Below are 18,656 nucleotides of genomic sequence, written 5' to 3'. Positions count from 1 at the left end.
GGAGCAAAACAGAACTGGGCAGGTAGCAGTTTGTAACAGAGGTGGGCAGGGAAGCAGCATGAAAGTCAAAACAGAATAGCAGATAGCTAAATGAAGGGACCATTTATAGGCAAACATAATACTTGGCTCCAAGCTCTGGAAAATACAGCATGCAAAAGGACAACAAACTCTACCCAGCCACAAGGACCGGGGATCACTACACACAAAAAACCAGCTAATGACACCCATCAATCACAGTGACAGATAATATCTCCTCCTGATCACAGCAATACACCAACAACAAGACACACTAATCACCCATCTCCTGAAAAGGACAAAAGCCTATCTCACAGCCATAAATACTCCACTCCCAAGCAAACTACACCAGAGCACAGAGTGCTGTCCACTGAAGATCCCGGCCACAGAGACCGGCAAAACGTTAGGAAGAACAATCTTCAGAACACGGCCAAAGAGCCCGAAAAACCCACAATAACCATTAGATCCTGGTCGTGAAATCCTTCATGAATGCATTAAACATAATACCCTTAGAGGGGAGTACCATGCTAGAAATCCAAAGAGCACATCAGAAGGACAGGACCCAGACTTTTCACAGGGCTGGGAAGAACTGCAGGCCAGCAGACCTGGGGGGTGGAGTTTCCACTCAGGTCCAACAGCTGATCATAAAACAGGGAGGAGGTCAGGCCCATCCTCAGTTTGTGTTCAATAGCATTTCTCCTCCCCCACTAACCGTATTTGCTGTTATTTTCAGCTGAATGTTTACTTGCCTCGGAATGTTAACAGTTGGTTACTTACTGGTGTTGGTTACTGGGTTACTTTTTATCTTTGTCACAGCTTTATTGGTGGTTTCACGCATTGGGATGGATCCGGGGTGGCTGGAGGATAGCAGGAGGGGGCCTACATGTCTTGGTTGGTGTGGAATCCCTTTAAGGGAGCAAAGGGTGTGGCCATGGACTGCCCAAGCTCAAGGGGCGGGCGTTTGCCCAGGCCCCTGGGTAGCAGGGAGCCATGGACTGGCATTCACCCATGTGGTCTGTCATTCTGGGTGGTCTCTCAGAGGGAAAATGATGGCTTACGTTGGGTAGGATTGGGTCTTCTGAAGAACTGGACCCCGTCCTAATGCTTTGTAATCAATGAAGTTGTGGCCTTTTCCTTTCGGTCAATGCGCATGGCGTGCTTATTCATAGGAGATTGACAAAAAGAGTTTAAGTCCTTTGAATGAACTGTGATGATCAATTCATGAAAAGACAGCTTGTTGGACACGGGGCAGACATAGGATAACCAGCGGTGGTTGGAAGAGTTGGATTTGTCACATAACGTTCGTTGAGCTTATGAAAGTAGAGGCAAAAGGAAAGTAGATCTCCAACGTTAGTTCAGGTTTATTCCAAAACTAAACCTGGTCCTGAAGTCTCATTAAGAGAGTCCATGGCTTTTTTAAAACCCAAAAGGGACATGGATTTTTAAATGTAAGTTCATATAGGACATATGTTCTACTTACAAATACAGTTATCAATGTTTTCAGATGTGTTGATTTCTTTTATTGCAAGACCTGATTCGTTCCTTCTTAACTCACCTTACCTATTAAAGAATAGAGAGCTGTTTTTCTGCTCCATATAATACAGCGGTGTGTTTCTGCACCAGTTCTGACACTGTTAGCAGGTTAGCCTGGTACAGAGAATGAATTATTTGGCTGAGTTGAACCCTCAAAAGTGTAATAAAAAGAATTAAACAAGAAAAGAGCTGTTTTCATTATGCAACGCTATGTTATGCTATGTTATGTGCCATGAAGTGGGAATTGATTTACAGAAACCCTTGTAGGGTTTTCAGTGTAAGGGAGATATTTAAGGAGTGGTTTTTACCAGTTCCACTACCCATCAAATGAGTCTCTGTGGCTGAGTGGAAATTTGAACCCAAGCCTTCTGATCCCTAGTCCATCACTCTGTCTACTACACCACTGGTTCTTAACCTTGGGTTACTCAGGAGTTTTGGACTGCAACTCCCAGAAGCCTCCATCACCAGCTGTGCTGACTGGGGTTTCTGGGAGTTGCAGTTCAAAAGCATCTGAGTAACAAAGGTTAAGAACCACTGTACTACACCACACTGTATTATGTCTTCTTTAGCTCAGAATATATATATATATTTGGAGTTCCATATATATATTCGATTACAACACCCTAAATCTCATAGCCAGCATGTCCATTAGACTCATGTTGAAAAAAGTAACTTTTCCAATTTCTTTTCATTTTTTTATCTGAGATATCTAAATATTCTGAGCTAAGTTCCTATATATTTGGAGTTCCATATATATATATAATCAAATACAACACCCTGAATCTCACAGCCAGCATGTCCTTTAGACTCATGTTATAAAAAAGTAACTTGTAAAAAGTAACTTTCCCCATTTCTTTTCATATCTGTTTCTATCTGAAATATCTAAATTGTTATCATGCTTTTATCTTGGTATATACATTTTTGTTCCTCTCTGTTTGTTGGAATTCCTCAGAGACTCCAGAAGCAAGAGACTTGACCATACTTATTTTGATAATTATAAGATAGATAACCACAGACTCAGGCATAGTTTCTCTTTACTATTGCTGAAAAAAAAATATACTGTTCACATCTGAGCAGAAATTATTGAGAGCCAGCTATACATATCAATAAGAAAATGTGCACCTTTTTTTTTCTTGAGAGCAAGAGCAGACATTAGAACAACCACCAATTAATACTGACAGGAAAAAGAAAACTTTTTCCAGGCCTCTAGTTACAGTGCTATCTATCTATCTATCTATCTATCTATCTATCTATCTATCTATCTATCTATCTATCTATCTATCTATCTATCTATCTATCTATCTATCTATCTATCTATCTATCTATCTATCTATCTATCTATCTATCTATCTATCTATCTATCTATCTATCTATCTATCTATCTGCCTGCCTGCCTGCCTGCCTGCCTGCCTGCCTGCCTGCCTGTCTGTCTGTCTGTCTATCTATCTATCTATCTATCTATCTATCTATCTATCTATCTATCTATCTATCTATCTATCTATCTATCTATCTATCTATCTATCTATCTATCTATCTATTCAAAGATTACAAAGCAGGCCAAGTTTTTAATGCTACCAGATTTCAGAACAGAAAGGGAAATATCAATCAATCAATGGAGTTCCAAAACACCAGGAATTGACTTTTATGTATTGTGGACTCAGAAAGACTGCATCTTTCCTTTCAGTTAGATAAAAATAGAACAATTCCTTTCCAATCTTTCAAATATCCTTGACATGATTCATGACCAAGGACCCATTCTAGAATCAAAACATGAAACACTTAAGATGAATTGCAGTAGGGTCCAAAACTTTATTTACATTTTATTCAATGTATTTGTAACAGAAATGATTTTTTCATTACCAAGCTCCTTTTCAATACTACCTAACTGTGATAGCTACAAAAATATAATGTTTTCCAGAATGTAAGAAGGGGAAAGCTGGATTAGTCCAAAGAACTATGTGTCCAGCATTCTGTTCACATCAAAGCCAACCAGGTGATTTTAAGAATCCTATAAAAAGCACACAAGATTGCCTTCCTTTTTGGGTTCTCCTGCACATAAAACCTCACAGTTCAGGTGGCACCTGGACATCCTGACTAGCAGCCAGAATTCTGCAAGCCAGGTCCAAATGCAGCATTGGTCACAGAAACACACAGAAATCCATGTCTTTCAAATAAGCCATGCTTTCCATGAATTTGAACAACACCCTTTTAAAGCAATCCAGGTTGGCAAGAATCGTTCCAATTTGCAGTGGTGAACCGCACATGCCACCTATGCTGTGTGAAGAAATAAGAAGTGAAGGTTAGCCAGTCATTGATCAGTATAACTGATATGGGGCTACGGCATAGAATCCACTTTGATATAATTCTTGGTGAAATACCTAGACATAACTATTTATACTTTCACAGAGAGGCTATGATGAGCTATTTGGGGCACATGCTGTACAACACTCAAGATTAGAAAGGAATTGGCACTAGCCTGAATTAAGACTGCAACGCATGACATGCAATGTCCTTTTGCTGTACGACACTACCAACGTCAAATGAGCGAAAGGTTAACAAGTTCCTGATTACACTCCCATACTGCCCAGGCTTGATGGCTGGGGATGCAAAGGTATGGAAGTTCTACAGGTAACGTTCACAAATGTCCAAATGACAAAATGATGACATTGACGCTTCTCAACAACAATAGTAGGAAAAAGGCCCAAGCTAGATGGCAATTTGGCTGAAAAGTGGAATGATGGCTACATGATCACTAGTTTTCCGAGGATGTTGTATAAAAATGCTGAATTGTTTTTGAGGACTCCTGCATGGTTCTAGACATCTATTTATTTATTTATTATTTATTTATTTGATTTTTACCCCGCCCCTCTAGACCATGTCTACTTGGGGCGGCTTACAAAATAAAACAAAACAGTATAAAAATATATAAAATCATAACATTACAAATTTCAATTTAAAACAATTAATTAAAAGAGAGGATTACCAAGATGGAAGAGCCAAAAAGAGAGAGAGAGAGAGAGAGAGAGAGAGAGAGACATAATTGACTGGAGGGAAGGCCTTCTTGAATAACCAAGTTTTTAACTGGCTTTTAAAAACACCCAGCGAGGGTGCTAGCCGAATTTCTGTTGGGAGGGCATTCCACAGCCGAGGGGCCACCGCCGAGTAGGCCCGGTTTCTTGTTTTTTCCTTCCGGGCCTCTCTCGGCGTCAGCAGTTATCCCTCTTCTATTGAGACATATCGTAAATATGATGAATTATTTGTCATTCTCTCTCAGATCAAGCCAGCTATTTAGCTTCCATTAGTCCAAGCAAGCTGTATGGCATGACTCAGGTAAATTCCAGGACTGATAATAGGCCCAAAAGAGTATTGGCTTCATATCTGCAGAACTGAAGCTAAATAACTCTCTTTTTGGCCTTTATTATAAGCTGCCCATGCTTATTCAACTCTGGGCGCACCAAGATGATAAAACATTTGGGGAAGAAAATACAGCCCAGCAAACCTCCACTGGAGGCTAAAATGGAGAATACCTCCACAGCTACTGTATATTTTCCCTTGGTGCTCAAGTACGTTGGAACAAAGGACAGCCAAACGCAGCAGAAGACCAACATGCTGAAGGTGATGAATTTGGCTTCATTAAAACTGCTGGGTAGCTTCCTGGCAAGAAAAGCCATCGTGAAACTGATAATGGCTAGCAGACCCATAAAGCCCAAGACACAGTAGAGCATGATGGCTGATCCTTCATTGCATTCTAGTACAATTCCTTCAATCATTGAGTGCATATCGACATCCGGGAAAGGTGGAGACGTTGCCAACCACACGATGCAAATCGTTGCTTGAATCACGGAGCATGAAGAAACGATGAAGCTGCTCAGCCTTTTCCCCACCCACTTCCTCATCTTGGACCCTGGGATGGTGGCCAAGAATGCCAGAATCACTACGACAGTCTTGGCTAATATGCATGATAAAGCCATGGAGAAGATGAGAGCAAAAGCAGTGTGTCGAAGGAAACAGGTCAGCTTCCGAGGCTGGCCAATGAATAGCAAGGTGCAAAGGAAGGAGAGCAGAAGAACGAGGAGGAGAGTGACGGTCAAATTTTGGTTGTTGGCTCTTACAACTGGGGTGTCCCAGTACTTTATGAAAATCCCAAGCACCAATACTGTGATTAATGAAAAAGAGACAGCAGAAGTGGCCAGAGTGATCCCCAAAGGTTCCTGATAAGACAAGAAGCTTATGTATTTTGGAACACATACATTATGGGCATTATTTGGATACTGGTCTTCTTGACACTGAATGCAGTCATCCATATCTGGAAAAGACAATAAGGTGTCTCTTTTGATTAATTGATTGATTGATTGATTGATCATTTTTCCAATTCCTTGCAAATATCAGTCTAGCTGCTGTTAACATAATAACAATCAGTTCAATTTCCCCATCTAATGAACAGTTTCCAAATATATTTAACAATGCTATCATTGGACATCTTTGTATATCTGTCCCTATAATTTCTTTAGTCTCATTAAATATAATCATCCATTCCTTCTGTCTTTCTTCACATGCCCACTACATATGATAGTATGTTTCCCTTTCTTTTTTACATCTCCAACATATAGATGATAACTCTTTAGTCAATTTCATTGGTGTTAAATACCATCTCTATATTACTTTATAGCAGTTTTCCTTGAAAATAAAGCATCTCTAATAATAATTGTGTCCTGTTTGCCATTCTCTTTTTCTAGGGCAGTGGTCCCCAACCTTGGGCCTCCAGATGTTCTTGGACTTCAGCTCCCGGAAATCCTGACCAGCAGAGGTGGTGGTGAAGGCTTCTGGGAGTTGTAGTCCAAGAATATCTGGAGGCCCAAGGTTGAGTACCACTGTTCTAGGGCATCCTGAGATTATGCAGCTTGCCCAAGGCCACACAAGCTGGCTCTTTTCACTGTAGGCATAGTGGGGAATCGAACACCCAGTCTCTGGCTCCTAAACCACTGAGCTATCTAGTCAGCTAATAATTGTGTGCCGTCAAGTCAATCCTGACTTACAGAGACACTTTTTAGGGTCTTCTTTGTAGAGAATACTCAGAATTGGTTTACCATTTTCTTCTTCTGGGGACATCCTTGGTCTGCGCAGCTTGCCCAAGGCCACACAGGCTGGCCCTTCTAGGATGCACAGTGAGCAACTGAGTTCCCCAACCTCTTGCTCTGCAGCCAGATATTTAAACCACTGAAAAAAGTATTCTTGCTAGTTTGCAATAATGAAGAATTAATATTGAAGATGCTGAATTAGGGCATCTATCTTAACTCTTTGAGAAGAATCTTCTTGGCATTTGCATAACAGTTTGTGTAACATGCTCCAGCTAATTCCCATTAACAGCTGAGATGTTGAGTCATATGTCATTTGTCCAATAAGTTAAATGTCTGGACATGAACAAGGTGCATCCTAACCTCTTAGAATAATTATCTTAAAACTGCAGAGCTGGAAGAGAGCCTATGAATCATCAAGTCCATCCTCTGTCAGGGAGGCACTGTGAGGAATTGAACTCTCAACCAGTCACCGGAACCACTGAACTACCCAGCAGTTCTTGTCAATTAGCTGCAATTAGCCGCAACAAGAAATGCAAAGTTATATGAACAGCAATAGGATTCTGAATGTCAGAATGTTTACTGCCTAGGAAATTCTTGACACTATAGTCAAAACACACAAATCCATAAAACTCTAGGTAAAGGTAAAGGTAAAGGTTCCCCTTGACAATTTTTGCCCAGTCGTGTTCGACTCTAGGGGGCGGTGCTCATCCCCGTTTCCAAGCCATAGAGCCAGCGTTTGTCCGAAGACAATCTTCCGTGGTCACATGGCCAGTGCGACTTAGACACGGAACACTGTTACCTTCCCACCAAAGTAGTCCCTATTTATCTACTTGTATTTGCATGCTTTCGAACCGCTAGGTTGGCGGGAGCTGGGACAAGCGACGGGTGCTCACTCCGTTGCGTGGATTCGCTCTTACGACTGCTTGGTCTTCTGACCCTGCAGCACAGGTTTCTGCGGTTTAGCCCACAGCGCCACCACGTCCCTATAAAACTCTACTTTGAACAATTACTGGATTCACTCCGGAAAACCAATACCCAAACAGGAAAATTTCTCTGCCTATTACAGATTATTTGCACTGCAGTATAGACTCCTCTTTATGCTATGATTGCTACCTTCTTAATCCAGAAACAAGAACACATGAGAATGTTGTCTGGAATGCATGGAAATATTTTCCCTTTCCCTATGGAATACTGTAGTTTGATCCCGAGTATTATTGAGAAGACCAGCAACGGCTGCAAACCCTCATCTATGAAAAATATAGAGTATCTGAAATATTTATGACAACTATTCCCCCTGATGTGCAAAATCAATATTTTTCAACCCAATGATGTATTTCAAAAATCTTTATATCTTACCTTCCTGATTTGAAATCTTCCCTTCTGGACAGGCAACGCAATCATAGCAGCAAAATGGCTTTCCTTCCAATTTTATCTTATTATACCCAGGATGGCAATTTTCATTACACAAGGAAAGGGGTGGTGTCTGTCAATAAATGAATTTAAAATGTTTCAATGTTAAATATTGTGCTTCATCCATCCTACTATATTCTTCTGATGGCATACAAATAATAGGGTATATTTGCTTATCTCATCTTATTGCTTAGGTGGCATTTGTTAAATGCTGGGTTTATATACATGATGGGTTTCTTAGTGTGAAGTCAGTTTGTATTTTGACTGATTATGCTACAAGGTCAAGATCATCAACATGCTTGTATTTCCAGTTACCATGTATGGTGTGAAAGTTGGACAGTAAAGAAAGCTGACAGGAGAAAAACTGATTTGCTTGAAATGTAGTGCTGGATGAGAGCTTTGCAGATACCCTGACTGCCAGAAAGACAAACAAGTGGATCCTAGATCAAATCAAGCTTGAACCATCTCTGGAGCCAAAAATGACACAACTGCAGCTGTCCCACTTTGGGCATATCATGAGAAGGCAGGATTCTCAGGAAAAGACCATAATGCTGGGAAAGTTGGAAGGCAGCAGGAAAAGAGGGAAGACCAAATATGAGATGGACTGGCTCCCTAAAGGAAGCCATGGGCTTGCATTTGCAAGAGTTCAGCAGGATCGTTCAGAATATGATATTTTTCCATGTATAAGACTATACTTTTTTAAAAAAATCTTTAAACTAAAAATTGAGGGTCGTCTTATACACGGAAGTAAGCTGATGAGAGAACAAAGCAAGTGGAGGGGAAAGCAGGGATCAAAGCTATCCTGCAGCACTTTGATCCCTTTCCCTCTACACTTGCTAAGCCCCACTTAGATTTCTTAATTTTGGATTAGAAAAGTAGGGGGCGTCATATACATGGGGGCATCTTATACACGGAAAAATACATTAGCTCTTTCATAGGCTCACTATAAATCAGAGGTGACTTGACAACACATAACAACAACAACAACAACAACAACAACAACAGCAGCAGCAGCAGCAACAACAACAACAACAACAACAACAACAACAACAACAACAACAACAACAACAACAACAAGTGCTACAATGAATTGTGGGAATTACTCAGTGGTTAAGGTCTCTGGCTGCGGAGCCAGAGGTTGGGAGTTTGATTCTCTACTATGCCTCCTTGACAAGGGCTGTACTTGATGATCCATAGGGTCTCTTCCAGCTCTGCAATTCTAATATGATATAATAATGATGATGATGTTAATAGCAGGACAATAAACTTATTATGGATACCCTCTTGGTGTTCCTTTCCCAATGACTACATCTAGGTTTTCTCACGTTAAATCTTTAACATGGAAAACACTATGAGTATAGGCCTCTCTTGCTATCTTACATGTGCCCTAATATGCTGATATTGTGTCTGAGAGCTAGAAAAGCAGGTAAGATCCGTAACACTTCAAGAGAAGTACAAGTACAGTTAGCTGAATACAAAGAATAAAAAAATATTTCAATAGGGGAACATTATATCATAGATACTGAAAAATGAGCAGAAGCTACCTGATTAAATATGCTAGGCCAGGTAATGTCATCCACTGAAATCCTTAACAACTTGTTTGAGGAAGTCTTGGAGTCTAGGTTTCCAACTTTGACTCTGATGAAGGAGTTGTTTGAGCATCTGATCCAGTTGATAATGTCAAAACCAGCTTCTATCTTCCCATTTTTATCAAAGGAAACTTTTTCCCCAGCACTATTGTTAAATGAGACACTTCTCAGATAGTGGTGAAGCTACATGGAATCAAAAGAGAACATTTAGCAAAGGCGTAAAAGGATATGGAAATATACGTAAAGGAGATGGCCTTTCAAATGTTATCACTGACTTTTAAATACAGTGGTGCCCAGCATAGCGACGATAATCCGTGCAGCAAAAATCATCGCTATACGGATTTGTCGCTATGCGAAATTAAAAAGCCAATAGGAATGCATTGAAACCCCTTCAATGTGTTCCTATGCTCTTAAAACTTACCTTTTAAGCAAAAATCCTCCATACGGCGGCCATTTTAGCTGCCCGGTAAGCGAGGAATCCGTCCCTGTTTTACCCGGCAGCCATTTTGGAACAGCCGATCAGCTGGGGAAAAACATCGCTATGCGAAAATCGGTAATCGAAACAGCTTACCGATCATCGCAAAGCAATTTTCCCCCATAGGAAACATCGCAAAAACATTGTCACTATGCGGATCCGTCGTTAAACGGGGCGCCCGTTATGTGAGGCACCACTGTACATAGAATAATAGAATAATTGAGTTGGAAAGGGTTTATAAGACCATTGCATCCAACTCCTTGCTCAATGCAGAAATCCAAATCAAAGCTGATATACCGTTGTTCATTTTTCTCTTGAATGTCTCCAGTGTTGGAACATTCACCTCCTCCTGAGGTAATTGGTTCATTGCCATACTGCTCTAGCAGATAAGAAGTTTTTCTTGATATTCAACTGAAATCTAGCTTCTTGTAGCTTGAGGCCATTACTATGTGTCCTGCACTCTGGAATGATAGAGAACAGATCCTGCCCCTCCTCTGTAGGATTACCTTTCAAGTATTCGAAAAGTGCTGTTATATCTTCTCCCTCAGCCTTCTTTTCTCAAGGCTAAGCATGCCCAATTCCTTCAATCTTTCCTCACAGGGCTTGGTTTCCAGCCCCCTGATCATCCTTGTTGCCCTCTTCTGAACTTGCTCCAGCTTGCTGGCATTCTTCTCAAAGTATGGTGTCCAGAACTGGACACAGTAGTCTAGATAAGGCCTAACCAGTGCTGAATAGATGCACTTGCATTCCGAATACACTTGTATAAACAAACTGAATTATTTTACTCTGTGTACAATATGTACAGTGCATTTCATTAATCCGGTACGGAGGAATATGCTTCTGAATGAGTGGCTTTCTCTTTACCTTCCCTCAAAAAGTTGCACCAATGAGTTTAGTCATTTCATTCATTTACTTCTTGTAAATATGGACTTGGACCAGAAGAGTCAATCTGCCAAGAAATGCTTTTGTTTTGTTTGTAGATTGTCATCATCCTCTACTCAGATAAAAAAGATCCTAGAGATTCTAGTTGACCTTCTGTTGAACCATGAGATACATAGCTAAGAATTTTGGACAGGTCCAACCTGCCTTCTAAAACTGCCAACAAATGAGATTCCACAATTTCCAAAGCAGTTCATTCCAATGTGGAATCTGTTCAGAAGTTCTTCTGAGTGATTAGACAAAGCCTGCTTTATCTTACTTTGTATCTATCAGTTTGGATCCTATGCTCTGGAGCCACAGGAAACAAGCTTGCCCTAGTTTCTCTGTCATGGCCCTTCAGATATTTGAAGATGTCAATTTTATGATCTCTCAATCGTCTATTCTCCAGGCTAAACATACACAGCTCCCTGCAGCTATTCGTCATGTGACTTCATTTCCATACCATCTTGGTTGCCTCCCCCTTAGAACATGTCTTAGAATGTGTTAATGTTAAGAACAAGATGGTTAATATCATTCCTAAACTATGGGACCCAGAACTGAACACAGCATTCAGGGTGAGATGTGACCAAAGCAGAATATAATGGTACCACTATTTCCCTTGATCTGTACACTATACTTCCATCAATGCCACCCAGTATTACATTTGGTTAGGGTTTTTTTGTTTTCGTTTTGTTTTGTGTGTTTTTTGTGGCCAAATCACACTGACTCATGTTTAACTTGTGGTCTATGAAGACCCTTAGAGCCTTTTCAATGGTCACCTATTCTTTCTTACATGTAGAACACTACCTTCTTGATTTTTCTCTCTCTTGATTGAGTTCTCCAGTTCTCCAATAGTCAGTGTGAATCCTAATTTAGTTTTCTGAAATATTGTTTGCTCCTTCCAATTTGGTGTCATGTGCAATTTGATAAACATTTTCTTCCACCAAATGTTTCCATTATTTTCACTTCAACATCCCCACCTCTTTTGTGTTGATGAGGACCAAATCCCGAATAGCTGAGTATCTAATCAATCCTTCCACTTCCTGAAATATCAAGTCATATCAAGAATTGTTTGGCCATAACAATTCCCTGCTGACAATTTAATCTTCCTGACACTGCCAACTAGGCTAAAAGGAAAAGTGAGAGCCAACATAGTATTTACTTTCCAAGATTCCCAACTTGGTAAATATGTGTTATTCTATATCATTGGTTCCCAAACTTGAGTTTCTAGATGCTCTTGTACTACAGGTCCGAGGAATCTTGGTGAGCACAGTTAGTGGCGAAGACTTTTGAGGAATTTTAGTTCAAGAATATCTAAGGACCCAAGGCTGGGTACCACTGGCCTATATAACTGGCAACTGATCTACCGTATTTTTTGCACCATAAGACGCACTTTTCCCCCACAAAACAGGGGGGTGGAAAGTCTGCGCGTCTTATGGAGCGAAGAAAACAGATTATATTTTCCTGTTTTCTTCTCCTAAAAATTGGTGCGTCTTATAGAAAGGTGTGTCTTATGGAGCGAAAAATACGGTACATATGTTAAAGCTGGAGATTACCTGCCAAAGCTGTTGATTCACAAGCATTCTGCTATATGCCACTGGTGTGCGTTTGGACTTGGATAAATGCATAGTTTGCAAAGCATGAGCTACAACATAGACTGCATTGTAGACACTGTAGCTCTGGCCAGTCATATTCATTTCAAAAACAGACCCAGGAAGAGTGTCCAACTTCTCTTCCCCGGTGCAGATTTTTTCAGTGTTTTCGTTCGAGATGGCATTAGTGAAGGAGCATTGAAACACTTGTTCCCAGAAGATCCTGATTAAGTTCTCTTCCTTTTCGGAAGTTGGGTTCCTCGTCTGGAGAAAGTGTTGGAATCCTAGTATCTCCTTTGAGGAAACTGCAAAGGATATCACACCATGCATAATCTCTATGTCCCAATCTTTCAACAAGGGAAGTGTTGTAAATTCAATCTGGGCCATCATAATATAGACTTTACCTTTTGTCTTCATTTGTACATCCTCAAATTCTAGAACCTTGAGGAATATTCTCAAAAAGATCATGACCTGATTTTCACCATGGATGATCACCACAGTGGCGGTACTCTGTGCAATATATTTGTACCTTTCAACCCACATAGTTACCATTTCATCAATCTGAGTGAAGAAAGATGCTCTTGGAAGTTCTTGTATGAAATCATAACAAATGCCTCTTTGGGAGAAAAGGGGGACCACGTGCTGAACAAACATTTCCCCTCTCTCGTCTCCTAAAAAAATCACTCCAACCCATGTCCATTTGAAATTCAGCAACAGCTGGAGGATCCCTGCGTTTTGATGGTACTCATCAGGAAACATTTGGTGATAGAAATAAAACTGGGAATTTGTGGTCCCTGCTGGAGCAGATCCATATGTGAGCTGACGGTGAGGAAAAATAAAGAAATGAGAGGATGAACATCCCTTGTCATGTTCTGAGGTCTTTGTTCCACTACAGAATGACCAAAGTATAATGCTTTTCCAAAAGTTCAACAAGAGTTGATGAGGCCAACAGATTTTTCTGTGAGAGATCAGAAACAAGAAGGCACACTACCCTATCCATGTACTTAAGGTAACTGTGAACTGGCTGGATAGTTTAGTGGTTTAAGTATCTTGTTGCGGAGCCAGAGATGAGAAGTTTGATTCCCTACTGTGCCTCCTATGAGTAGAGGCAACCTGTGTAGTCTTGGGCAAGCTGCACAGTCCCAGGGAACTCCCAGATGAAGGGAATGGTAAACCACCTCTGAGTTTTCTCTACCTGGAAAATCCTGAAAATGGCCACCATGAGTCAGAATTGACTTGACAGCCCATGATTTTTATATTATTAAGATGACTGTATCAGAAATCAATGCTCTCTTCAATGCTGGCTAGCAGCTATAATCCTTAAATTCACCCCAAACCAGAAGGCTACTGTATGTCTTTATCTTCAGGTTCCATGCACCAAGGTTCTGTCTTCAAACATCTTGCTTCTGTCTTCCAACATGCACCAAATCAAACACCTGCCACTTCCTGCTGAATAATGAGATTAGCTCTCAGACACCAGCTCAGATTTTATTTAATATCTGACGCTATTAGTATTCATGGTCAAACCAAACCCAAATCTGTTCATCAAACACAATGGATTCAAATTTCCTTTGCCTCATTTTCTCCAAATCTAGAAAACATTTTCATATCCCCATGATTTTGGACATCTATTGATCCTCAAAGCTTTATAACAGTTAGGAATCCTTTAGCGATAGACTGTCCAATTGAGGAAAGGAGACCACAATTGTCTGCCTATTTAATAGCCCATTTGTTTGGTAGACTAACTATGTGGTCATAACAACTCTCCCATAAACCATTCTGCTAAGTTGGTGGATTTACATATAGACAGATGCCTTATTGGGATACATCCTAGCAACCCAGCTTTTCTTCTCCTTGGTGTTCTGTTAGTCAAAAAATCTTTTGCCATCCTACATTGTGATCCAGTGGATACCTGAGTTCACTGCCCACATCCTGCACATTATAGATCACAACTCAATGCCAAAGACTTACGCAGCCCTAAAAAAAAATGCAGACATCTCTCCCTATGTGAAATAGGCAATTCAGAGAAATCTTACCAGTGGAATCTTGTAAAAATGCAATGTTGTTGCTACAAAATTAAAAATATGAGAGTTAGGTCCCACTATAACCGATACCACGTTATTCTGGTTATCGCATTTGTAGTTGGGAACAAATCTGTCATGGGTGGAAAGAAGCTCCATAGAGGCAAGAGAAGTCCATTTTGCGACGAAATTACTGTTAAAGACATGGATGCCTAAGGTGATATTAGGTAGAAAAGAGGGATTTTCATTGATCTCCTTCACAGCAAATTCCAACGCCAGTATGTGTTGGTAGTTCTGAATAAAAAATCTATTGAGAAAATAAATTCCATGTAACAGTTCATTTACTGCAGAGCATGAAATTGATTACAATTGAATATAACATTGCTTGTTAATGACATTGTCCCCGAACAGAATATACAATGTGAAAATATGAAAATCAGCTGTTTCACAATGATAATTAATATGCAGCTTGAAACTTTTATTAGTATTTTTATTTCAACATTTTAATCTAATTTTAACATTTCTTATATGTTAGGAATGAGATTTAAGCACTGATTAACATAATCATTTTTCTACCCAATATTTGTAGTAGAAAAGGATAGACTAAGGCACCCTGTCTACATGTCCCTGTGTGTGTGTGTGTGTGTGTGTGTGTGTGTGTGTGTGTGTGTGTGTGTGTGTTTTGTGAGGAAAACTAGAAAATGTTTTCCTTTCACATATTACCATCAAAAGTAGGAGAAAACATCCATTTCATAATGAGAAATGCTCTCCAAGACATAGCATGGTGAATTGCTGCCAATAAATTAGATTGTGTTTCAGGATTTTTTTCTGTTCTTCAAGCACAGGAGAAAGCCATAGTAGGGCTGAGCTAGAAGGAAAATTCATTAAAGGTAGTGCTAGACCAGTTCACTACTAATACGTCTGCTGTCATATTTGGTCCATGAAGCGGTGTTGAAAGCTGACAAAAATTTAACTTTTCTATTTCTCAAATGCATAATTACCACCTCCCTAATTAATAATTTTTTTAAAACTTAAAAAAACAAAACCCTAAAATTAAAACTGAAACTGATAACTGATGTTTTAATTTATAGAGGGAGGGAGATGTAAATCAAGAACTCTACATATAAGGTACTAGAGAGCCCTAGTTTTGTTATTTTTCATTTTCTAAAAATCTACATCATTATTACTGATAAATACCTAAATGAATGCCTTGTAGGCTGTGAGAAATAAATATGGCTATACACAAGAATAAGCAGATTCAACAACCATATTACCAAGAAGTATTTAAATGCGTATCATGCAAGATTTGAGATACAACTGTGGCTATAATCAAGAACAAGTGGAGTCAGAAGCAACAGATGAAGAGAATAATAATAATATACCTATTATCATCTTGGAACTGCAGAACTGGAAGAGACCTATAGAGTCCAGCCCCTGTCAAGGAGACACAGAGGGGAACTGAATTCTCAACATCTGGCTGAGCAGCCAGAGTCCCAAATCAAGAAGAAGAGGAAGAATGCATAGCAAGGAAACTACTACGTGCTTGAAAAGAAAGAGGATACTATGAGCCATACTCAGTTTTATCTTCGGAAGATACAGCAATCAAACCAAGTAAGAAGAAAATTGGAATTACTTACGGGTTCCCATGTTATTATTATATAAAATGCACAACAAAAAACCAAAAACCCAACAACTCTAAGATGGCACTTGGGTTGATTGAGTGGGGTTTTTTTTGCATGCCCTTATCTAGCTAATTAATGCTAAAATAATCAAATTTGCTTGAGAAAACACTGCAGTACGACATAGAGAAGAGTTAAGAATAAAATCTTAATGGACTTGTGTACATGATCTCATCAAACAGCTCCTCAGAGGGGTGTCTTCTGAATGTTATATGGCTGGATGCCATGTAGAGCTGAGAAGTAACCGCAGCAATAATGAGATCTCCCGGATAGTAATACTTGTGCTTAAAAGAAGGAGGATTGCTGGTGACACATTTAGAGGTAGAAGTCTTGCACAAGACTTGAGACAGCAACGCCAGTATTGACCCCAAGAAGGGAAACATCTTCAGCGAAAATCTACCTTCCAGACACTGATTCACTTTTCCAGCATTTTAACTTCAGTGAGTCCAAATGAAACAGTCAGGAAAGTGCAGCTGCTAACAGGGAGCAAGAACTGAAGTCTGAACTCAAATTAGAGCAGGAATATTAATAGCATTGTTCTGCTTTGCTCCATTGTTTCCCTTCGCCCTGAAACACTTGAGGGACTCGAGAAGTAAAAAAGTTTATTACAGTTATTTTGATAATTATAAGGCAGGTAACTACATCCTTTCTCTACCACATGGCAAGGAGGAAAAAGGTATTGATCAAATTTCATTAGAAATGATTTGTAAGCACCTGAGGGAATAGCAAGAGATACACATAGGATTGCAGTGAGAAGTAAGATTATGCCAGCAGGGGGAAAAAGTGATGACGAAGTTTTCTAATCTGCATTTGTAAATATGGCCTAGATTTCATTCATGCGTCAAGCTGTCCCAGGTTTCCAGAAAAGGAATCAAAATATGTTTGTCTATATTATTTTATTGGCAACTCTGAAAGGTAGATTTCTTTCCTTTCGCCACTCAGAAATAAATCACCATCATCATCAAACAATGGTATCAAGACATGAGTTCTACCCGTGTCACCCGAGCGAGCCAGGAGGTGAGGCTGAGGAGCCTGACGCCGAGGGAGGCCCGGAAGGAAAAAACAAGAAACCGGGCCTTCTCGGCGGTGGCTCCTCGCCTCTGGAACAACTTACCTCCTGACATTCGTGCAGCTCCCTCGCTGGGTAATTTTAAGAAACAACTGAAAACATGGATGTTCAGGCAGGCCTTCCCCCTTTCCACCTAATACCTAATTATTCTTTTTTCTGTTATAATATATCGTGTTTCTCGCCATCTTGGGGAAAAAAATTTATTCTATCTTTTAATTTATGTAAATTATTTTTTGTGATGTGGTTTGTTATATGTTTATTTTTAAGTGTATGTTGTAAGCCGCCTAGAGTGGCCACAATTGACTAGATAGGCGGGGTATAAATGAAATGAAATGAAATGAAATGAAATGAAATGAAATGAAATAAATAAATAAATAAATAAATAAATAAATAAATAAATAAATAAATAAATAAATAAATAAATAAATGAGCCCCTCTTGTATAATCTGAACTATAAGCCACAATTTAACAGGGCACATTTGCAACAGAATTAAGGATGCATCTGCCAATTGTCCATTCACAGTCCAGATCCTTGTGGTGATAATCACTAACTAGGTAAAACACAAAGTCAGCTAACTTTGCCTGTGACATAGCATCATGGTAACCAAACTCTATCGCTAGTGCTTCTTGATGAAATACCTGCATGATGTCAACCATCATTCATTCATTCATTCATTTAGTCGTTTAGTCGTGTCCGACTCTTCGTGACCCCATGGACCAGAGCACGCCAGGCCCTCCTATCTTCCACTGCCTCCTGGAGTTGTGTCAGATTCATGTTGGTTGCTTCGGTGACACTGTCCAACCATCTCATCCTCTGTCATCCCCTTCTCCTCTTGCCTTCACACTTTCCCAACATCAGGGTCTTTTCCAGGGAGTCTTCTCTTCTCATGAGATGGCCAAAGTATTGGAGCCTCATGATGCTTGATGACATCCTCTGTATGGGTACTATAAAATCCAGATTGAGTAGGATGATTTGTTTGAGTACCTTTTTTACTTCAAAAATCTGGTTCTGTGAATCTAGTTTCCTCTTTTTTTGTGAAATCGGGGGGGGGGGAGTACACATGCTATCTAATGTGTAAATAGAAGGGGATTTTTTCCTTTTTCTTTCTGGTATGTATGAGTGAGGCACCAAAAATCATGAAACATGAGAAAAATATGGTACTCAGATCTTCTCAGCAAGGTGTGATGGTATAATAACGAAAACTGTCTTACAAGGGGAAAGCTTGGTTAGTGTGCAAAAAATCAGAGAATATGAAAGAAATAATGGCTTTAGATTA

General features: G+C 39.8%; 1 protein-coding gene across 1 annotated transcript; it reads right to left on the bottom strand.

Moving 5' to 3' along the window:
• Positions 1-4,940: 4,940 nt before the first annotated feature.
• LOC110070454 (vomeronasal type-2 receptor 26-like) lies at positions 4,941-16,693 on the bottom strand. Its single transcript, XM_020778140.3, has 6 exons — positions 16,476-16,693; positions 14,647-14,824; positions 12,575-13,429; positions 9,581-9,808; positions 7,983-8,109; positions 4,941-5,854 (listed from the first exon to the last, which is right to left on the bottom strand). Exons 1-6 carry the CDS (start codon positions 16,691-16,693, stop codon positions 4,941-4,943), a joined length of 2,520 nt encoding a protein of 839 aa, XP_020633799.3.
• Between the last annotated feature and the right edge of the window lie 1,963 nt (positions 16,694-18,656).

This window comes from Pogona vitticeps, chromosome 6, assembly GCF_051106095.1.
Source record: "Pogona vitticeps strain Pit_001003342236 chromosome 6, PviZW2.1, whole genome shotgun sequence".
NCBI lineage: Eukaryota > Metazoa > Chordata > Lepidosauria > Squamata > Agamidae > Pogona > Pogona vitticeps.
The sequence above is the reverse complement of the archived record's forward strand: the minus strand, read 5'-3'. Positions and strand labels throughout refer to the sequence as shown.

What these genes read in the sequence shown, in the direction of transcription:
- LOC110070454 (XM_020778140.3), bottom strand. Translation starts at nt 16,693, where the DNA reads ATGTTTCCCTTCTTGGGGTCAATACTGGCGTTGCTGTCTCAAGTCTTG. An exon ending in GAGCTGTTTGATGAGATCAT is followed by an intron (nt 14,825 to 16,475) that starts GTACACAAGTCC and finishes TGTCTTTAACAG; the next exon opens with TAATTTCGTCGCAAAATGGA. An exon ending in TGAATCAACAGCTTTGGCAG is followed by an intron (nt 9,809 to 12,574) that starts GTAATCTCCAGC and finishes GATTCCATGTAG; the next exon opens with CTTCACCACTATCTGAGAAG.